This window comes from Nyctereutes procyonoides, unplaced genomic scaffold (genome assembly GCF_905146905.1).
Source record: "Nyctereutes procyonoides isolate TBG_1078 unplaced genomic scaffold, NYPRO_anot_genome, whole genome shotgun sequence".
In the NCBI taxonomy this organism is placed as follows: Eukaryota; Metazoa; Chordata; class Mammalia; order Carnivora; family Canidae; genus Nyctereutes; species Nyctereutes procyonoides.
This window is the reverse complement of record NW_026575133.1, coordinates 56,624,574-56,648,106: the sequence shown is the minus strand read 5'-3', so window position 1 is coordinate 56,648,106 and position 23,533 is coordinate 56,624,574. Positions and strand designations below refer to the sequence as shown.

The following is a 23,533-nucleotide window of genomic DNA, read 5'->3' as shown; positions in this document are numbered from 1 at the left end:
TATACGTTTTATTCTCTAATAGGTACAATACTAAAATAAACACAAATTAAAAAAAAGTTTTATTAAAACAAAACTGTACAAAAAAGCAGTATACTACATTTTAATTACAGAACAGTCTACTGTCCAAAAGGCACTAATCCAGAATAGGAGATACAATGATACAGGACTCATTTGAACTATTTTAATCAATACAATAGAGCACTTGTTTCTTTGACCATTTACATCTAGAAACAAGGGCTTTTTGCTACAGTCATTACACATTGTTATAAATATGAGTCCCACAGGTGAAGGTGCAGTATCGCTCTCCCCAGAGAAGGTTCATGCCAAGAGGGACTGCGGGGGGCTGAGAGGTGGGTGGGCAGCAGGGGTGGGGCCCGGGCCCGGGGCCACCCTGGGCACACAGAGCTTGTCTTCCGGCCTGGCCTCTCAGACGTTGGTTTCTGGCCACGACTGGCAGCCACTTTACCCCCCTCTTGTGTGTTAGCACCGGGAAAGTGGGTTCTGAGATGCTCCAGGGAACTGGGGCTGGAGGTCTGGGTGATGAAGCGCCAGCAGCTCAGCAGAGGGGAGGCATTTTGGTAACCTGATCCGAAAAAGGCAGCGACTACTCGGAAGAAGGATGTGCGCCCGGGGACAGCCAGTGAGCTGGGCGCTACAGCCAGGCAGGGCCCCTGCTGCTTCCTGGGCGGACTTCTGGCCCAGGAATAAGAGGTCCTGCATCTCCTCCTGATGGGCCCGGTGGAGTCTTATGTTCGAGAGATCTGACCATCTTTTATTTTGGAAGTTGCTTTCTAGAAGCGGGATTCTGCTTCCCAGAGGCCGTGCCCTGCCTCACTGCTGCCTCAGGACCGCGAGCGGCCAAGCTCTGTCCACTTCTCCATGTTTGGTGGCCTGGACAACTCTCTAAACCCCAGATTTCATTCTCTAACGGACTCTGGACCTAAGGAAGAGAGATACTGCAGCTTTCCAAACAGTGTCATACACATAGAAGACAAAGACAGGCATCTGATGTTAACAAAAATAAGTAACAAAGAAATAGGATTAAACCAAATCTCTTCTCACAGCATCCTATACTACATCCTCCTTCTGCTTAGCAGAAAATTGTACGTACACAAAAATACAAATACACAATTTTGTAGAACAGTCTGATTTTAATAGATTTATATATATTTATATTTATACGAGTGGCAGGTTAGTTCATTATATAGAGCTTTTTGCACTTTTGGCTCATATGCAACAAGGCTTATAAATTCAGCTTTAGCTTTCATTCAGGTTTTATAGCTTTTGAACAATTGTTTTCACATTTAAAGCAGCATCCAATTTGCACTAGGAGTTTGTGGTGATTACAGGAAAGTTGGGGTCAGGGGGTTACTGACAGGGAAGGCAGGGCCGGGGCCAGGGGCAGATATACATTCCAGTGTGTGTGGCGATGGCAGAAGGATTGCTATGGGACAGAGTTGACCATGATGACCCCTTGAGGTAGACTGAACACCTTACAGCAGACTCAGACACAGGTGCGACTCCCCTCAGGGATACATGGTGTACAAGATGGGGACAGAGACCAGGAGACGCCAAAGGGAAACACAAAGACTAAGTAAGACACACGACGGCCAAGGCAGGGAAGGGCGCTCTGCCCCAAAGCCATCCGGCAGGGACCCCACACAGCCCGTCGCAGATACTCAAGTATTTGGTGGACGCTAAAGACTTTCAGGCAGTCCCAAGGCATCTGGTCCATGGTATCTGATCAGATCATGACTCTCAAACTCATTTTCCATTTTATCAGCTGCTGTGCCAGCCCATCCCCCCCAACCTCCCCACCCCCCGCAACAAACAGCAAGACAAAGCTGCAGTCCCTGGCACTCGGCGCCACCGGGGCGTTGGGTGCGATTCACGGAGAAGCGAGTGGGCCTCTTCTGCCCCGCCCCCCCCCGCTGCTCCCCCTGCACCCGCACTGCCGGCTCTGTGACCTCCCGCCACGTGCCCAGGGGCAGCGACCAGCACCAGTAGAACCTGTAAACACGCGTCTGCACAGCCTGGCCACCCGCGCTGCCCGGACCCGGGTGGGCGGGACGGGCCTCCGTTCGTGGCCACCACGGCGGTGTTCTCTCCCGTTTGATCGCTTTCATCAACCCGCCTCCCTTCTCTATCCAAATCCAAAGAATTCCTCTGGCAAATTTGCCCATACCTGTTAAAATGTGAATGCCCACCATTTGGGTTATTACATTGTCTGAACAAAAACGCTGGATTATTAATGAAAATAAAGTGCCTGGGTATGGATTTGTCCATTTTGCAAAAACTTTCAATGCACCAACAAATCATCTGAGCGCTGCTTAGTGCCGTGATGTGAACAGAGTGCAGTCACAAAATAATCCGTCGTACACCCACCACATAATGAAGGCCCCAAATTCAGGTCAGACTTAAATTACCTTTAAAAAAAAGCAAACGAATAAGCTCACACTTATTTTCAAAGACACACTTTTGATCTTGCTTCACCCCCAGCGATGATGGGCCTTTCTGAGCCCTTGTGAGCAGACACCCTGATCCCTCAAATCTAGGAAGAGACGACGGGGAGAGGCAGCCAGGGTTCCAGTGATTAATGATGGCAAATGAATCATTACGTTTTTAGCTATGATTATCTGACTCTTTGCCCTCTTGGATCTGGATGCACTTTCCAGCTGCGGACAAAGGCAGACGGGACTCTGTTCTGCGGCTGTCTTGCTCTCCCCATCTTCCCCACTCAGTAGCTGTACACCTCACTAAGCAGGCTCCTTAACATTCTCTATGAATCAAGACTGTAACCCTATCAACAGAGAAATCCCTAAAAAAGCACAGGAAAGAGCGACAAAGCCAGCCTGACACGGCGACGACGACATCGCCCTGCCCAGGAGCTTGTCCTTGCAGTGGTTCCGCCTGCAGAACCCTGGGGAATCTGGAGATGGGTGGCTGTCTGCGCCCGCCCCTGGGGGCTAAGTGCAGGGTTGGGAAAGGACGGGGCAGGGGGGTCAGGGGGCTGACTCTCTGGCAGGTTCCAGAGGTCTGTAACTTGCTTAGGCACTTAAAAAACAGAACTAGAAATGTATCCTTGGAAGGTACTGCATACCCAACGGTGACTATGGCCGTGGAAGGGAGGGAGGGGAGCCCAGGGGGAATCAGAGAAGGCTGTGGGCTCTTCCAGGGGAGGCAACTATGATGTTCTTGGTATCTTCTGGCAGAGGAACATCCCTTGCAGCCTGGGTGAATCTGAAGAAAGCAGGGCTAGGCCCAGCAGGGGCTTTTCTCTCCCGTTTCTGGAGACCAGGCCAAACGCACAGGGGAGCGCAGGTGTGTGGGAAGTTGGGACAGCCTGCTCTAGACTCACACCACAGGCTTGCTTTCTATTATCTGTGTGAGAGAAACTACTAGGAAAAGAAGAGGCCCTTTCGAAAGCAGTGTTCTGGCAAAACCAGGGAGCAGTAAAGAAAAGCCTTGCCAGAGATGCCAATGCTTGAAGGGAGAAGCTTGCTCCCCCCAACCCCTGCCCCCAAGAACTTTGGTTTTGGTTTCGTGGTGCCCGTTTTCAGAGATGCAGGATTAAGGGGCTCACTAACATATTGAAATGTGGTTTTCAAGGCAAATCACTAACAATAATGCTCTTGAAAGGAGCCCACAGCTGAGCTCTCACCTTCCTTCAATCCACTCTGCTAATGTATGCACTGCCTACCCCCACCCATGAATCTGGCATAAAAACAAAAGAGTTCAATGTAATATCACTAGAGTGGCTGCTGTTTACATTAATACAGCACTAATGTCGTTTTGTTTCCAGTTTAATAGCTTCAATGAATGATGAAGTGGAAAAATGACCCTCATAAGTTTATACTGGGCTCTTAGTTCCAGTAAAGCAACAGAAGGGGAGCGGTTTCTGGACTTAGAGGAAGCCAGAAAACAAGACTGAAATTTTGGCTTGATCTGGAAGTGATGGGAAGCTGGAAAAGTTATAAAGGCAACACAGATCTTGTGACTCATCTCTGCCATGTATACTGGTTGGTAAGAGTCACGTGCTCTTTCCAAGGACAGAGTCAATGTCTCCATTCCAAAATGTCAGTGGCACCCAGATGCCACCAGAGATGCCAAATCTGGATCAATAGCTAAACAGAAGGCACACATACCTTGTTCCCTTCACATTTTTTTTTTTTGGTGGGGGTAATAGATAATCAAAGACCCCATTAGCCAGCTAATGAAACAAGGTACCTATTACAGAGGCCAATTCCAAGGAGTCAAGCTGGTGGATCCGCTCACCAGGTCACGCCAACTGGGGCCTTCCTCCTGGGTGGACTCCACTCTCTTGGGCTCCTAGGATGCTGAGGACACAATAGAATGGATGAGAAGAGTGAGAGGAACAGCCAACCCCTGAGGACCACTTACTTGCAAGAGGAAAAGAACTAGAGAAGCGAGGAAGAGAAACATGGGATTTCAGTCCCATCCTCAGGTCAGCTTGAAGCCTGTGCCCAACAGTAGTCACTGAGCTGCCACCTGAACCCTGAGGCAGCTCATCCCTGTGCCAGACTGGGGTTATTAGAAAGTTCTTATGCTGAGTCCGAATCGGCACCTGTCTCCATGCAGGGCAGACAAGAATACAAGTTCCAGAATCTCCACAAGTACTGCCTCAACCCCGCTGCCTTTCATGACTGTGATGGACATGACAGCAGAATGAGTTGGGATGGCTTAGCTAAACACTTCTATACAGAAGCAGGATGTTAAAAGTAATAGGCACTACGAAAATGCTTGAAGTGCTGGAGAGAGAGAAAAACAGGAAGTGTGTGAGATTTTTAACATTCTCTGCCTCATCTAACTGGAACTACACCCAAGAAGTGCCAGTAAATTCTTCTTCTCAAAACACAGATGAGACAGTCATGGTTTCTTCCCCCCAGAAAGGCAGGACCTCATATTTGGCTTCTGGAGACAGGATGCTTGAAATGAGGTTTCACATCACAGCTGTGGAGCCTCCTTGAGGTCCCTGCCTTTCTATCCCTATCACTAGGCAAGGAGAAGGGCCAAGGGGAATGCTCTTGTGTCTAGATCATCATGGTAACACCAGTTCAGTGTCAGATGGAATGAAGGGCACGGAGAGATGACAGCACTGGGACAGTGTGTGGGTGGGAATCAACTAGTGTGGTTGTGTGAGAAAACAAACAGGTTAAAAGAAGTGATTTCATTCAGAGCAATGCCAGGCAGACTCTGTGGCCCGTTCTCCAATTAACATCCTACTAAGATGAAAGAAGCGACTGGATATTTCACTTGAATCCATTAAGGTGGTACTGCTGTGTAGGGTCTGTGTATCTTCAAGAAAACAAGACAGTAGTAAGAGCGCTCAGCACAGTTCCTGGCACACAGTACATGCTCAATAAATGTCAGCTGCTATTATCATGACTTTTGAATGCCTCAAGAGGTCTGAAGGTTTGTCTCTTGTTGCATTATGATTTAGAATGACATCTTTACTCTTGTGTTCTTGGAAGAGTAACTTCTGGTGTTTTCTTCCAAAAAAATAGGTATTTAATGGGGAGGTACTACCTATGTTTTCATGGATTTTGGTGAGTTGGCTTTCTTTTTTCTATTTAGTGGGAGATGCTGGTGGTACTGGCATTTATGGTGGAGGGGGTTTTGAATCACCGAGGTGGCCTCTGGAAACACCTGCAGAGGGAGACATCTTGCCAACTCCAGTTTTTTTTTATTAGCATCATTCCCTAAGCTGCACATCTAATACTTTGATCCTTAAAATGGTAGATTGTGTTAGAAGGTTTTAACTGTAGTGATAATTCTATTTTCTTTGAATGTAAGCAGATAATCAGAATGTTCTGCTGGCTGTTTTAATGCATGTCTCACAAAACACAGAATTATACTCATCTAGTCAGTTCTCAGAATTGCAAATCTAAACACAGATTCTCAATTGTAATGGAGATAGTTATCTTTCAGCAGCCGGGAAAATAAGGGATGGGATACTCTGCTCTTTGGGGTCATAAATCCACAATCATTCCAAATGTCATCAAACTGCAGGGTCCCACAGAAAAGTCTCAATGACAGCACATGTATCTTGAAAGCGGGTGTTTGGGGGTAGGGCTGAAAGTTGCTTTTAGATCATATAGGAAGAGAAGCACTGGGTAAGACCTTTTGATGGTATTTTTCCTCATTTAGTCCGACTATAACACATTTGGAGGTATTTTTGAGGGGAACAAGAATGAAGAACCCCAAGATAGAACTTTTTCCCAAATTCTGTGTGTTTGTGGACAGGTGGAGAGAACAGTCAGAGAGAAGCAGCCTACCTCAGAATTTTCATCAAACTAAAGTTTAGCATTTGGTTAGGATCCTTTCTGATACATACTGAGGAGGAAAGGGCTGTATGAGGATAAGCAGCAAAACATGAACAAAAGTAAGAGCCACATTTTCTCAGTGGTTACTAACTAATCCTGAAGTGTCCAGCCCTGAACAAAGAAAGGGCTCACAGGCCAGGCTCACGAGCAAAGGTAGGAGGAGTCACACAGGAATGAAGCAGCTGGAGGGGCCATGTGGCATTATGTGGGTGCTGGTATTTGCGCAGACTTACTCTTGATATAACTGAATGAAGGCCTCTACAAGTGATGGAAAAAGCAAAGCATGTTCTAGAGAAAGGCTAGATCAAGACACAATAGCTCCCATCTGGTGGGAGGCCCTGGTGGGGAGAAGAACAGACATTCTGGGCAGGAGACCGTGTAAGGCAAGGTGTCAAGACCACCTGATGCTCAGTTGGTGAGACACTGGTAGATGAAAAGAAAGGAAGAAAAGTGTTAGGGAGAAAAGACTTGGAATAGCTAGGGAGATAATCCCACCGACTCAGAACAGAGGAACTCTGGATAACAAAAGGCTGCATACAAAAAAGTTGTAGTTGCCCATGTAAGAGTGGTGTGGGGGACTCATGTGCACCTAGTTACTTCAGGACACTGCAAATATCAGCACTCCAATTATGCCACGTGGTTGAAAGCCCTTATGTGTTTGTGTCGTGTCTGCCACACATCATACGATCCAATGAAGAAAATGTGTAAGATCCCATTTGACACTTGCTGATGGTGACAACAGTGGAGATATCAAGTAACCAGGGAAAGAATTATTAAAACCCCGGGGAGCTTGTTAAGTAGTCAACATCCTCAAGTTAGGCCACATAATACACTGGCTGTCTAAGGAGTGGGACAGAGTCGCGGAGGCCTTGTCAGGCAGGGGCTGACTCGGTTTGGGATTCTGACTGTAGTTTCTGCCAAAGGTGCAGCAGGTTGAATTGGATGTGAGACAGAGGTTTCAAATAATGTAGAAGTCAAATGGGGACCAATAGCAAAGGCTTCCATTTTGAGGTTGAAATAACTCCAAATCGTTCTCTTTCACTAAGGAGAGGACATGAACACCATGTCATTATTTTAGTTTACTGAGTTGCTGTTCCAAATGTTCTTGGGAGCATTAAGTGCTAAAAGGGAACAGGGAATGGGAGATCTGCCATTTTCAATCACATAAAGGACAGAAATCCTTTTAATTATGACCATGCCAATCTACATCTTGCTAAAACAGCTAATTACATGTCAGGAGGACACTCAGTCATTCAGAACAATTGTCATTATATTTTTATATATTCATTCTGTGCCACCCCCCTCAATTACCATGGTTACAATTTGAAAGGATTCAGCCAAACCTTCATTTGATCACAGCACACCAATGTGAATTTGAGAGTTAATTATGGCTGTACAGAGCCACTTTCATTAAAAGAGAGAGAAAATGCAAATGGAATTAAGGGAGCGGCACCCCGAGATGTCTGAACTGGGAGCTAGCTGTGTGCACACCCTCCTCAGGTCAGTGTCCGGCAGCCCTGGGACCACACATGCTCAACAGCTGCCCCATGCCACTGCACCATGGGGCTCAGACACCCATGGACAGGAGGGCACAGTACTGTTGTCCAAATCAATCCCCAAACTTGCCAAGTAAAAAGGACGTCAGGAGAGCACGGCAAAGCCTCCTATAGATGCATCCTTGTTTGCTGTTAGGGCCCTGTGCTAGCTAATGAGCTAATGGGTGTGGAATGTGGGTGGTTAGTGGTCAGTAGGGTAAAATGCTACTTAGACTTCACTTGAATGGAACTGACTAGATTTAGTTCTGCTCACTGCTTGGCCCCAGGTGTTATGTAAAGCATGCTAAAAAAGAAGTCCAGTGATCTGCATATTTGTTAGCCATGTCAAAGTCCTTGGGTGATGATAAAAACAGGGTGTAAGATCATCTGCTGTGGCCAGAGTTTCTCTCTCCTCTCTACTATATTAACTCCCCTCTTAATTACAAAGGAAAACTAATGTCATAGGAAACTGGATTCCTCAGATCATTAGCCTTCTCTTTGCTGGTGCTTCTCCTCTCCACCAAGAAAGAATAATGAAGCTGATGTAGAAACCTCGCAGTTTATGAACTTCCAGCTTTTGAATGTCCACAGGTAGGAACAAAGTTGCCCTTCAGAGTGAGTGAGTCAACCATCAATGGCAAAAGAAGTAGCTTAATCACTTTTAGCTTGTAAGTAAAGAGAATTAAGAGCAGCCTTTCTGAACATAACCTGTCTGTGAGATGAGTTTCTGTAATCAGAAAAGGGAGTTGTAGGCTCAATGTATTTAAAAAGCCTTTCTCACAACCTCAGTATGGTAGTTCTCCTGAGAGTGGTAAAGAAATCTTCCCTCTTAAGTGGTAGTCATCATTTGAAAAGAAGAGCATATACTGAAGCAGACAGCAATGCCAGAAAAGAAAGGGCCTCTGCTTTGACAACAAGCTTCGGTCAGGGAAATCCTTATAGGATAACCTGGCCACTTATAGTTGCCTCCCTGGGAAAACCTAGTGTTCTCATTATGGTGCAATACCTTCAAACTGGAAAACTTAGGTGTCACTAAGTAATGTAAATTAGACAGTCCAGAAATTAAGAAACAGGAAGAGAGTTTTCAGGGCATGCAGCTCAGCCAAATTCGGTATGGCTGAAAACTGATCCCCGAATCCTGAGTAAACATCCTTGCTATTTAGAGGGCATGCAAAAAGGAATGTTTTAAATGTGTAATTCACACCCCTGCCCCAGCGCAGCCCCCACCCCACCCCTATGCCCCATAGAGACGCCACCAGCAGAGCTGGTCAGCGTGCCCAACTTTTGCTTGGGAAATCTTGATAAACAAATCCGGCTCAGTAAAGCTATAAATGGATTTGGCTGGTCTCACTGCAGCCCCAACAAATACAGTAGTAAAACATTACTAATAATCACAACAACAAAATGACAAAATCTATCACCACTCTGACCTAAGATTTAAATCACAGACAGAGATTAACACAGAAAACCAACGCACAATGTGAAGGGTCAGGACTATTCAGTGTAGAGTGCTACTGAGCACAAGATCATCAGTAACAAGAAAAATTATTGCCTAAGAATCTGTTGAGACTCATTGGGGAAAAAATACTCTGGTTGTTCTCTAAACGAGAAAAGACAAAAAGCAATTTTAAAAGACAGAGCCACAAGTTAAATGGGAAGACTGTTTCTACCCAAACCCTTAAGACCAAGAGAGTAAGGACTTGAAGTTCACATTTTTAGGACAGGGGTGGGAGGATCGTGTATGAAAAGGGATGATTTCCACTGTTATGGGCAGAGACAATGCAGCTGGTCAGTGGAATATGTAGCTGGTCAAAATGATGGCCTGCAAGACAGAAAGGAGTGTTTGTGTGAAGAGATGGACCACACCCACCTACTCTGCCTACTGTGGAAGGTAAAAATCCCAGCAAAAATGTCAGCTCCTGATGAGGCCTTAGTATTGGAGACCAGAGGCAAATGGAAGAGGAGCTATTCACAGACGGAGAGGATGCAACTGGAGATGCCAAATGAAATAAGCCTATTTACACTTCATGCCTGATGGTTGGAATCCAGGAGGGAAGTGTGAAGACAAAGGCCAAACAGGGAGAACTGAAAGTATATGGAGGAGCTCTTCATGAGTTGTCCCCTTTGAGGTAAAAATATATGCGGACAGCTGGCTCCAACAGTGGTACTGTTGGTCACTGGACTGCTTGCCATCCTAAATCTGCCAGGAACTCAGGTATTGGATTTGTACACTTCAGTGGTGACGAGCTGCTGCTTCCTCACTCACATTTTTTTTAAGTGGTCACCTCTAATGACTGAGCTAGAGTGAAAAGTACCTTAAAGGGATCTTCCTGTTCCAGGAATTTTCTTCCTGTTAAGGAATAACAGGAGGATGTGGTGCCAGGGGTGGGGGGTGTCTGTCCCACCCAAGGCCAATGTATGGGAACTAGACAGATTCCATAGGTAGGTGGAAGGTGACCACACTGACCAACCACTTAAAGGATTCAGACTGTGAAGAAAATTGCCCTAAGGGGTACTCAACAATTAATTACAAGCTTTGCTGAAATAAACCAAAATGTCTATTTAGTACTGACTGGTACCAGAAGGTCTCAGCTAAGAGTGTACCCTACTGCCCTCCTTGGCCTTCAATCTATGTTAGAGTTATCAAAAGCAAGGTAGAAATCTCACTTGGATGGTCCATCTTTCGAAGGTCCCTTTGTAAGGCTGTATTGTAAGAAGAGTAGGAAGTTTACCCACATGACTACAGTAATTCAATGAAAGTGACCTTGAAAAATAACAGACAAGTTACAAGAACTGCTGACAAGGTTCCCCATCCCCACTTTCAGTCTTCCTCACTATGGAAGAGCAGTCCTGAAAGTCCTCTGGGGCCTGAGGGAGGTACACTATGGGGCCAGAGAAGAGGGACACAACAACCAGAGAGCACACAACAGGATTTTTTCAGAGCCTGGCTCTTTCCCTTCAGTAAGAGAGCAGTTTAGGGTTCCTATTTAAAGACCACCAAACCTGAAAAAGCTTAAGAAAACAAATTCACTATCCAAAGACATCACAAATTAGACAGTGGCAACTGTATACACCATTATAAGAACTAAGGTAACCTGGACAAGACAGCTGAATTCAACCTGGTGGCAAAAAAAACCCCAAAACCAAAAAAACCCAAAAAAACAAATCAACAATGGTAGATTTAAATCTAGGCCCCAAAGAACTATATCTTTGCTCTTGGTGAAAAAGCAAAAGTTATATGTAAGGCAGTGGGTCTTAAGAGCAGGCCAGCGGTCTTCTTCAATTAAAAGAAGATTTCTGGATGAAAGATTCCTTCTTCCTGTTCCTACTGAACCCAGTATGAAGCCATCTTGCATCAGTAGACATGTTCTTTCACTTTTTTCCAGGTTGCCAGATAGGGCCCTGTACTGCTTTCATGGATACCGACTCTCCTTTATTCTCTGAAGCTTTTCCCCATCCCTAAGGCCTTAAAACAATGAAACCTTTTAGCTCGTCTCTGGCAATCACTGTATTTCTTTAGAAACTGCAGCTGTCCTAACAGTTTGAGTCTGTTTCTTTAAAAAGACCAGCAAGAACAAATGATACTGACAATCCCATCATAAAGAAGCTATCAATTATAATAATCTCCTTACAATAAATCATGGATGTGGCTTGTCAGACAGTATAGTTTTCTCACTTCTTTTCTTTGAGTCAACTGAGAATAAGCAGACAAAATTCCACCGAAATGGAAAGATACAACATGTTATATTTCTTCTACGTAATATAAAAGGAAAGAAAGATAACATAATCTCCTAATTGAAATAAAAAGTCTAACACACTAGGAAAGAAAATGAGCAGGGGGATCATTCCTGAGAATAACAAATGCTACTCTTGAATTGGTTGGTTCAAGTAATACAGTAAAACAGAAAAGACTACCCCATTTTTCTTCAGTTCTTGGAAGCTGGAAGAAGCACATACACTTTCTGCCTGAAATCCACAGACAAGAGCAGGCCCAGTCCCTGCCTACAGCTCTTTAAAGTCACAGACCCATATAAGGCAGCATCTTTGTACCCTCTTGAAGGCTTCCACGCACTGGCCTAAGGAGGATGAACAGATACAGAGAAGCACTTGTCAGCACGTGCCTTAAGTGGAGTCAGACCAGCTAAAAACTGGTGGGTATTTAATTTAATATCTCACTAATGAGGAAGGGCAAAACAAAGGTCAGTCAGTTTCTCTCCCTCAATGATTTTAGGCTGAATACATTTGGTGGGGGAGGAGGGGGGAAGAGGTAAGGAAATGGCACCTTCCTTCCATCTTAGAAATCGTTCTCAGGTAATGGATGACAGGACAGAAGCCCTGTTGAATAGCCAGCCCCGCAAGGCTTCACCGTGCGTAGGAAGGAGAGATGGAATGAAGCAGAAAGTATACAGCAGTCATGCCTCCTTCAGACGCACCCTACGCCGCTACATCGAAGGTGGTTTCCTCTTCCCCACAGTGACAGTGTGTCATTTAATCGGGATGCCAAGAGATCATTTTCATACAAGGCCAGCAGATGTAATTTTCTTTGATGCATGAATAGTTCATCATTTTGCTACTAGATGACAAGGTGATCACAGGGTGACTTTATAACGCAAGTTCACTGTTTGGTATTTTGAGTTCTCAAAATGAAAAAAAGATTTATCAAATATAAATATCTTTAAAAAGTAACAAAAGTGCTACATATGTGATCAAGGAAAAAAATTCCATTAGTTACTGCCGCTTAAAGTAGATTAAACTTTACAAATATTACCACATCCATTATCAATATGGCTTCCAATTATTAAATAAATTGCCTGTAGCAATATAGCTTTTCACACCTCTACAAGGACAGAGTAAAGAGAACACCAAAGCAGTCACATCACGTTGTATCTTGAAGACCCGCCACGTAAGTGGCAATTGTCCCCTGCTTTTTCTGCTCCTGTTTAGGAAAGTATTTGCATTTGTGATAGTCAGTCAGCATAATCCCACTATAAAGTCCTCTATCAACCTCTCATATTGAGGGGGCTTCAGTAAATGGATACAAAGACTGGAAGTTCATTCAGTCATTTGTGACCTTAGCTCCATCCTTGACTTTTTTTGGTAGCAGGGAAAGGGGACATAAACAGGAGGCAGAGCAGCTTCCATGATGGCCTCCAGCACTTTTCCAGGCAGGCACACACCTGTGCCACGTAATGTACAGTGGTTCTGAGAACTGGACTTAACATCCATTAGACATTCAGCTCATGTTTTTTTCCAATGCTCTCAAGCTGGGTTTTTTTTTTTTTTAATGACTTTTGTTTTTTGTCTTTTTTTTGTTTGAATCATGGTCCCAAAGGCAGAAGGCAGTATTTTATCTACTAAGTCACACAGCTTGTGAGAGGAAAGGATGTCTGTGTCAGGCATGTTAACATCAACCAAAATTTGAGATCAAGTTTTTCCATGGACATTCTTAGCACAGCACCCAAAGAAGTATAATCTAGCCACAGTGTGACTATTATGAGGCACGGCTTATTGCAGCTGGAAATCAATTACTCCCACCCTGAGTGGGAATTCTAGTGTTCCTTTTACTCTGTGGACACTCCCCAAATGGTGTCTGTCAATCCTGGGCCACACTACCTCAGCTTGCATCCTATCAGTCTTGGGGAAGGAAAAAGGTACAGACTAGTGTTACAGGAATCTAAAGGTACCCAAGGTTTTACACGTAGCCTAATATTGGAGAACTGAGGGCTATCTAAATACCTGGAAGCACTTTCTTGGAATGCTAAGACAGAGCAGCAAGATATTCTAGCCTTGGGGGCTGGGAGAGGGAAGTTTGGTTGGTTGGTTGGTTATTATTTACTGGGAATTAATACTGAGAGAGTATATGCAAAGGCTGAGGGCACCATGCCATCTTCACAGAACAAGACCCTAACGGCTAACTGACATACAAGAAACTGCAAGTTATACTGTAAGAACACATGTTAAGGACCGAGGAAAGTCTGCTAAGGTGCTACGTCTAAACTAAGTTAACTTCTCCTGTTCAACCCTCCCTGCTCAGTCGTCATCCAGGGCCTCTGTCTTGATTTCGTTGGCTCCTTGTCGGGCCAATGCCAAGATAGTGTGGTTGACTGCTGCCATTTCCACAGCTAATGAGATGGGGTCTTGGTGGTCACTATGGCTAGTGCTGTCATCCTAGATGTGCAGAAATAAGAAACAAATGTTATTAGTGGACTGGTAAAATTCTCCAACTCACAGAGAGGCATGCTGAAGGCAAGGGGGGCAGAACATTCGTGGGAGGAAACAGTGGGGGAGGGGCTCATGACATAGTAGAGGTGAATGTATTTAAGTAGCCACTGAATGGAAATAGGTCCAGATTTCCAACTGACATTTTTATGATTCAACAAATAAAAAGTACCAAAATGTTTTTTCTGAGAATTTTATTCCTTCTATCCGAAGGGCTGCTGGTGATGATAATCAAACCTGATCATTCTAGGTTTGCAATGAACATAGCACTAGTCATTGAAGGCCGAATTAGTGAGCTATTAAATTCTGGATTGGTACTCTTACAAAGAGATTACCAGACCTCATGGCATCTCTCTACTGAGCCGAAAAAATTAGACTAAACTACAGACACCAATATCTAATGGGTAAAAATGCATTTTTATAAAAGAACAAACCCAAAAAACTCTCAATTACAACAGGACAAAAGTATAAGAGCCAGAAATGGCTCTGGGAGAAAATGTGTGGTGCTCTCCTGCTGTAAGGCTGCTGTGCCAGGGAAATGGCAGGTGTCGTATTTTAGCGAGAGTGTGAAGTGCTCCTTCCCTGCACAGCTCAATGTGTTAAACAATAAAGCTGTGAAGGAAACTGGCATTGCAGGATGTTTGTCAGGCACTGAAGATGGTGTTACAAATGAGGGGTAAGTTTCTCACCTGTCACATCTTCAGGGGAACTCTGCATTAAAAAGCTTTGGAAAGGGTAAGCCCCTTTAGAAAAAAAATCATGGGATGTGCTACCCTTAGGGCATCTGGAAAACGCAGTGGAAATGATCCACCTACATTGGTAGATCGAAAAATAACAGGAATGTTTCTGATTAGAAGGACAGAGTATTTTCTTGAGTAAAATGTGGAGCTATGATTTGGAATCCTACCAAGAGAAAAGGTAATTCCCAGGGGAATTATGGACATCATTGTTGCATTCCCATTTTCACAGACAGGTCTTCGGGGTTTAAAAAGGGCTCAGCATGGGGTTGTGTGCACTCTTGCGGCATTTGCAATCAAGCTGGTAAGCAGAGATTGTAAAATGGCTGGCCGAAGGAAGAACACAGTGGACTACATTTAAGAGTTGGCTGAGGGTCGAGGAAGAGGTATATATACATGGTAGGAAAGAACAAGTTTTCCTGCTGGCGTCCAGTAGAGATCATACATTCTTTTCACATTCCAAACAGAAATGAATTTTAAGTCCTATGACAATATTAATGAAATTTGTCACGAGATATGCGGGGTGGGGAGGTGGGTGGAATTCCCATGTTCTTAGTTACTGAATTATTCCATCCAGTGGCTACAATTAAATATATTTTTCCCCTCAAGCAATGAAGACTAAGTCAGGGTGAGTTGAGAAGACATGCATTTATGAAAGGATGTGTGTGTCAATGTGCCAGAGACTCTGGAAGAACCACTCATCTGGGCATGAGGGTTCTCCCTGCAATGGGGCCGTGGTGGGTGGGACCTTCCACTGTGTGCTGCATTGATACATGTTTAGGCATGGATTACAGCTACCCAGTAGCCCCTAGTATTTCTCAAACATTGAGTGTGTGTGTGGTGGATGGTGTAACTTGCTTGTTTGGATCAGATCCTCCTCTCTTCTTCTACCTTCTCTGCTTCTCTGCCTCCCTCTGAACTTCTTCCCTCCTCCTCCTCCCCATTGCGTACTTGCCAAGTATCCTGTTGTATGACAATAAATCCATGTGGGTGAATAACAGTTTCTCACAAATTTAACAGGACAACTGAATCTTAGCACATTCCTTTCAAATTACATGAAAATCTAACTACACACATGAGCAGAGTAGAGGGACATTGGATTGTCTCCTTTCCCCCACCCCGTACAAAACACACCCACAGAATTGACTTGTCATACTGTCCCACCCGCTCTATAACCAAGAACCTCTGCTCTTGGCTGCTCACCTGCTCTGAGTAGTCATTTCCGTCAACATCATCACTGTTGGAATGGCCTCCTGGACTCTGTACATCTATCCCATGACTCTCCAGGATTGCTGCTTCTTCGAAAAAAGCAAATAGATCCCTAAATTATCTGTTACATTATTGTAATAGCCTAAACACTGAATTAATCTTTGTGCTGAGGAAATTAGGATGTAATTAAACAAGAACCAAGATTCTTTTATGTTTTGTTTCTTTTAACTTGCAAACATAGAATTCAACTGCACACAGGCCAGGGGAGGAACCCCTAATTCTATGTGAGCCACATGTGAGTGGTTGACTGTTAGGCACTTCATAAATACTTACCAACTAATTCAACAGCCCTTCTGTCTCGGGGTTCTATAAAGTATTTGAGAATTGTATTCATGGAGAGGGAGTAAGTTTAGAAATGAAAGACAATTTTAGAAGCTCAAAACCAACCCCCCCACCCCAATCTTATCAAGTCACATTTCTTAAATGCTTTTTAAAAGTCTGTGTTTTTGCTGTGTTCCTTATTAAGACTTTTTCATTCCAATTCTATTAAGCATATGTTTCTTAATATCTAAGTCACAGTCCAATAACAACAAGGCAGCTCAGGGTCTCATTCCCTTGCTCAAGACCTTAGCAAGTATCTTTAATATGCAGTACAGGAGTCACGTTGTCAGGGGCCATGTCTAATTCTAGGTTGTACAACACTGAGAACAATGTCATTATTAGTATAATACAAATAGTGCAAATAATACTCTTAAAAATACAAAGAAAAAAGTAAGGCTTGTTAGGCTTAAAAGTTAGGATCATTAAGAGCTGCAGTTCTAAACTGAAGGTACAGTGCTCTCAAACACAATGTCTATGACTGCTTCAAAAGTAAAAGCAGCCTCTCTGATACATTACCAATATTGGCTCTCCTCTTGATCTCCTTCCGTCTGTTAGCAAACCAATTATATACTTTGAGGGAGGTAACTCGTTCCAGATCAGACAGTTTTTTGCCTGTGAATATATGCAATAAAATTCAGATAGTCTGCATCTGAGACCAGTTTTAAGGAATAATACTTTTCTTTTTGAAAAGTTCTTTTGATTGCATTTATTGCCAGAATAACAGATATAGGGGGAGGTGGGTTGTTTTTTATTTATTAGTACTCTGTATATACTGAAATTATTATTGAATGAATAAAAACTAAATACAAAAATAGCAAATAATAACATAAAATATTTCAGAAAGCCACACAATACTAAAGAATTCCAATACTAAACACAAAATTATCGAATTCCACAAAGTCAGGCTGCCAGGGTTCAAAGGTCATTGGATAGTCCATGGAAGCTTCATTTCATTAGCACCATTGTAGATGAGTATGTTAATCTTCATCAAGTTTCCAGGTAGCTCAAGTTTATTTACATCCTTAAGGCCTTACATAAACATTATTATCCATGTTTTCTTGAAGACTAAAGGAACTCTGACCATCCATTACTGTAACTATGCTAGACGCATAGCCCAATTCAGATTGCATTTTAGATTTATTATCTTCTTTTCTGTCAAATGTGACTTCTTATGGATTACCACCATGCTGACCAACAAGAACCCATCTGTACCTTTCTCTCCTCCATTTTCCTTTTGTTTTAAGGTTTTAATCCACAGTGGGTAGAAAAGCCAGAAACCAGGCAAGACATTGATGATATAGGATGAAGTGTTTTCCAGGGAGGTTTTGAGTTCCTGCACAGCTTCAGGGGTGGACTTTGGCTAGTGTGAAGTAAGGGTATAGGTGTCATTGGAGGTAATGTCTGCAGGGCTTAGATTGCTAGAAGTCTGGCTTCTGGATAAGGAAGAATAAATTACAGTTTAATTATGATAAAATATTGATACTTTTGTATATAACCTTTAAGCCAATCAAATTAACTGGCCAAATGATGATCAACTGATCATCTTGACTGAGAATGGTTTCTGGCAACAAAAACTGTGAAATGTGGAATAATATTTTAACACATGGAAGAAAAGTCATGTGTGTTTAAGTGGCTCGGCTAACTTGCATAGGAACAACAGGACTTCAGGATGGAACTATCCTAAATTTTTCCTAGCTATATGCAGAAGTCATCCCAATGTGGGAAGGAAAAAGATGCCAACTCCAATAAGAATTCTTTCTTCAAACAGAAATACAGAATTATAAAACACTTGTTAAAAAAAAACTAAATCTTTTCATTTACAAGCCTTCCTTAAATATTCTAAACTTAAAAATTATTTTGGAATTGACATAGTTATGCTGTATTTTTGGAGAAAGAAACCTATGTAGTCTTTAAAAATATAAATTCAAGGTCTAGTATCTCAAAGCAGGGCCAGTCCCTGGAAACTTTTCATGTGAACATTTGATCTGGAGTACCATAATTACATCTCTAAGAAGTACTGCTTGAACAGGACAGGGCAGTGACTAGACAAGAAGGTGATGAGGATGGAGCTAAAGGTATCCAAACAGAACGAGTAAAAGAAGATTTTTCATCCCAAATGATGATCTGAAGCTGAGAGCTCCACCACTGAGGAAAATGGCAGCTTGCTCCTCACCTGGCTTCTGTATAACCGCATTGCAAGCATTGGCAATTTCTTCTCTCTTTGCTTCATCTGGGTATTGATTCTCGTTGAAGTAACTGCAGAGGCAACCAATTAAGACACAAAGTTTATACTTTAAAAAATGTGCTCTCTTTAAAACACTAACCCACTGAAAAATATGTTCTTCTTTAGGATGTAACATGAGTGTCTAGGCCAGGCCGTCCAATGGAATTCTCTGTAAGGATGGAAATGGTCTGGCCTTTACTTTCCAGAAGGGGAGCCACTACTCACATGTGGTTGCTGAGCAGTTGAAATGAGGCTGATGTGACTGAGGAAATGAATTTTTTGATTTAATTTTAGCAAATTTAAATTTAAATTGCTAAATGTGACTAGTGGCTACTATATTAGTGCAGGCCTAGTTACTGCTTTACTTCACTGGAAGATGTCCTTGATATAAAAGTTGCTTGTGATACACATATAGGTGGTTGAGATCACAGAGTTCTGTTATGAGGCACTGGTCACAATAGGACTTTTTTTTTTTTTTTGGTGTGTCATATTTTGTAGCGGCAAAAGTTTTAAATGACCAAATTGTGCATCAATGAGAGAATGGCAGAACAAATCACGGGACATCTATATTTATACACAGCTATTTAAAAATGACTAGGAAAAAAAATAAGTTAGAGCTCTATCCATTGACCTGGAGGGATGTTTACAACATTCCTAAGTGAGAAAAACAATTTGCAGAATAATGTGCATGGAAAATACCATTATGAAATTTGAAAAATTCCTATCTGTGTGTTCACAAATCTCATGGATAAAAGCTGGAAGAGTACTCATCAGGCTGTAAAAATCAATTACTTCATTGTGGGGGAAGGGGATTAGTGGGAGGAGATATAAATATTTTTGCCTTTTTCCATATGTTAAAAAAGCACACATTCTATACAATAGTATTTACAAGAAATCAGAGTTACTGAACTCCTCCTTAGCATTATCAGACCTACGAGACTCTATGTGGGAACAGAGTGTTTATTAGGGCTACTTTTTCTGTCAACTATGATTTGAAGAAAAAGATCTTCATGCTTTGAACCTATATGCTTATGGATCAGGAAATGATCCCTTGTCAGATTCTAGACCTCCCGTTTCTTCAGGGGCTTCCCTTCTCTTAGAATGCAGCTTTTCTTTTCTCTTACCCTCTGGGTCTGTGATGGTGTAAATGCCATTCCACCAGGAATAAAAAATAAAAAACTGGAGGCTGCAAACCTTTCTTGTGAATCCCCCAAATCTGGATTTCTGACACTACCACCCCTGCCCCCACTGTCCTGCCCCACCATCTCCATGGAGCACATCCTTTGCTGCAGTCCCAACACAGCAGCTGCTATCACTGGAAAGCCTTTCCTTTGCTAAAACATTAGGTCCTAAAACTAGATCATAACCAGGCCGGTCACCCACCATCCTCCACAGTGGTCTCCTGCTTGATTCCACAATATAAGCATCTCTTCCTACATGATTTTCTGTTACCATTTTTAGGGGTCTAGTGTTCATATGGAGTGTTCAATTGACTGTCCCCATAACTGCTCTAGTTCCACATTCCTACTGACCTTTACTCCACTTGTGCTATTTACTTGGGCAAAGACACTTATAATTAGTTTCATGAGCCTACAGCACCGGCATCAACTGGGGGCTTGTTAGAAAGGTAGAATCCCAGACCCCACCTCAGACTGAATCATAATCTAAATTTTACAAGATTTCTAGGTGATTCAAATGCACATTGTTTGAGAAGCACTGTATTAGCTCATTTATTTAAAATTCAACAAAAACAATAAAAGAAGATATTAAGTACCTAACACTGCATTCTTGCACTGTGGGTACAGAGAATTAGATAGTTTCTGACTTCAAGGAGTTTACAATCTATTGAAGAGAGAGACATATAAATCTATATGCTTGTGGTAAAATTCCCTAAGATGTCTGAAGAGAGTACTGCTGGAGCACAGATAAAAGTGATAAAAACTTGGTGTTGTTCGCAGGGACCCAGAATGATGTGGCAGAGAAGTGCCATCTTGAGTTGGGTCTTGAAAATGGGCAGGAGTTTGCAAGGCAAAGAAAAGGAAGAGCATTTCATGCAAGGGGAACAGCATGTGCAAAGGCCAAAGGTAGATAAAAGCCTGAGGATTCTGGCCACAGAAAATTCAGTGTGGTTAGAATATGGTTAGAATATGCATTTCACAGGAAGAAATGAGGCGATATTAGCCTGGAAACATAGGATGGGGCCAGCTTGTGATAAGTCTTGTCTGTTCTTGTCAGTAATAAAGATGTCACCTTGAAACTGGATTTTCAAGCCACATGGGAGATAGATATACACCTATCTGTGTTTTAGAAAGATCACATCTTCAAGACTCAACCTTCTAAATTCTACCTCCATGATCTTAATTCTGAAATTCTCCCAATCAACTTTCTACTTACCTACTCCTCCTCTTCAAAATAATATTTTCTTCGACTTCTTTATAATCTTGAATCCCTTTAAAATGCTCCCCCCAACTTAAAAAAAAATCTGTTTATCTATTCTTCTGGCCTCACCTTTCATTCTTAGCCTGAACTTCATGGTGAGCCAAATCAACAATATTCCTTTAGAGAAACTTATTTAGCTTCTCTGTCCTTCCACCATACCTGTCCAGCCAATCTCCTACCCTGCAGAAAGCACCTTCCACATGTTCTCTTCCATCCTTCTCTCAGGGTACCAAGTGTTCCTGGACAAAGTCATAAAATAGGGCCAGTTGGTTTCTTTATAAATCTGTGCTTTTCAACCTTAACTGGGCTCCTCATTTTGGATGGGAACTCTTTCTGTCCTTTCTAACTGCTTTTAATACTCCATCTTTCACACCCACTTACCTGAAACTTTTTCACTCTTACGTCCTGAGCCCTCATACCCATCAGTCATTCTTTTTACAGATTACCTTGCCTCCTCTTTTACCAAGACAGAGGTTAGTTTGCTTGATGTTTTTAGCTTCTCAATGTCTCAACTTCTCTGAGTCATTGCTCATTCATTTCTTCATCTCCTGGTTGAGGAAGATGCACTCTCCTCAAGGTCTACTTCTCTACTTGTAACTGATCTCATCTTCCCTTCTTTAACAGCTCTCTTCTCTCCTGTTTTTCTTGCATGCCCCATCTTTTCCCTGTACCTATGCAATTACACTGTTTCACTGATTTTATGATGTACATTTCTTTAGTATTATAATCTCTAAAATCAGGATATATATTAAAATTAGTGGTGCCTGAAAATTAAGTGTTTTGTGTGTTGTTTTTTTTTTGTCCCTCACTGGTACATAAAATAAAGGTATGTCTTCAATCAAGGCCTTTTCAGATGTGATGGAATATGGCTGTTGTTAAGACCTACAGGTCCTATTTCAGCAGCAGCTCTAGGGCCATTATACCTCATTATAGCAACACTTCTTCCAAATTAACAGCAAAGTCAGTGACACCCCATCCACCCCCTCCAATATCTACTTAATATTCCTAGTGTATATCTCTCTAGTCATGGGCACTATTCTGTTAAAAAATTTTAAAGGTTTATTATAGAGATATTCAGAGTTCTCCCCTAAACTATCTTTGATCTTTATCTGTTGCTACTACCATATATGGATGATATAGTCTAGGAAAACAGAATAACCTTATAAACTCCTGGAAATCTCTGTGTCCTTCTCCTGCTAGTATAACTGCTTTTTGCCTCCCTACAACACAAAGCTTGTCTTTCAGGATATGGAATGAGTATCAGCTCTTGGCCAGTCAAAGGTAAGTATTACCCCATGAATCCCATAGCACTCCATCTGTTCCTCTCTCACATTTTTTCATCTTGTATTACAGTTATCACTATATATATCTCTCCCCCACTATACTGAAAGCCACCTGAGGTACAGGTCTGATTCATCCTTATATGTACTCCCCATTGATGGCAGTGCTGACAAGTCAATAATGATAAAGTCTCTACCAACCCAGTGTAGGGATCTCCAAAAGAAATAAATACCATTGTAAATGAACTGTTGAAAATCAGAAATATAGAGTTATTGTAAGGTCTCAAAAGATACATACTAACATACTAAAGAAATGATTATCTCTTGAGGGCAAGAAAGCTGCAGCTGGATGGAAGACAGGGAAGTATTTGTGGTAATTAAGACTGGTGTTCACATTGTTTTATATACTTCTCTGTCGAGTTTTTGAAATGAACATATGCTACTTTCCTAATTTTTTAAAAAAAGATTTTATTTATTTATTCATGAGAGACACACAGAGATAGGCAGAGACACAGGCAGAGGGAGAAGCAGGCTCCTTTAGGGGAGCCCAATGTGGGACTCAATCCTGGGACCCTGGGACCATGCCCTGAGCCAAAGGTGTAACACTCAACCACTGAGCCTCCCAGGCATTACTCATTTTCATAAATTTTTAATTTTTAATAATAATTTGGGGGACGTCTGGGTGGCTCAGTGGTTGAGCGTCTGCCTTCAGCTCAGGGTGTGATCCCTGTAGACAGGACAGAGTCCCACATCAGGCTCCCTGTGAGAAGCTGGTTTCTCCCTCTGCCTATGTCTCTGTCTGTCTCTCTGTGTCTGTCTCTTATGAGTAAATAAATAAAATCTTTTTTTAAAAAATAGAACTTTGGGAAAACATTGAAACAAACACTTAATTAATGATTAATACCCCATAAACAATTTATGTTTGGGAAGTGTATTTGGATCAGCTAAAAAAAATACTAGGATTGTGACTGCCATTCTAATGATTATTAGCAGAAAGCCACAGTACTTTTGGAAGCTAAGTTAGAATTTGCAATTATTCATGGTATATATGACTTTATGTGTTAAAATGTCTTAAAAATCATTTTTACTATGTATTTTTGGGATCTAATGATAACAAATCAAGATGATCAGAGTAAAAATGAAATCAATAACTTCTTCCAAATCA

At 42.4% G+C, this 23,533-nt stretch overlaps 1 protein-coding gene across 14 annotated transcripts in view; it reads right to left on the bottom strand.

Moving 5' to 3' along the window:
- HMBOX1 (homeobox containing 1) overlaps window positions 1-23,533 on the bottom strand; it is a 189,620-nt gene continuing 166,087 nt past the window's right edge. The window contains exons 7-11 of one of the 14 annotated variants that reach the window (XM_055345998.1): window positions 18,599-18,681; window positions 16,942-17,037; window positions 16,039-16,133; window positions 4,228-4,337; window positions 831-940 (exon numbers count right to left, since the gene is read on the bottom strand). In XM_055345998.1, the coding sequence (XP_055201973.1) occupies window positions 4,272-4,337; window positions 16,039-16,133; window positions 16,942-17,037; window positions 18,599-18,681 (340 nt within the window). In that variant the 3' untranslated portion in view covers window positions 831-940; window positions 4,228-4,271. Of the gene's footprint in view, window positions 941-1,938; window positions 4,338-9,123; window positions 15,799-16,038; window positions 16,134-16,941; window positions 17,038-18,598; window positions 18,682-23,533 lie in introns of those variants that run through there. The other 13 variants (XM_055345996.1, XM_055345985.1, XM_055345986.1 and 10 more) reach the window with 13 other exon arrangements.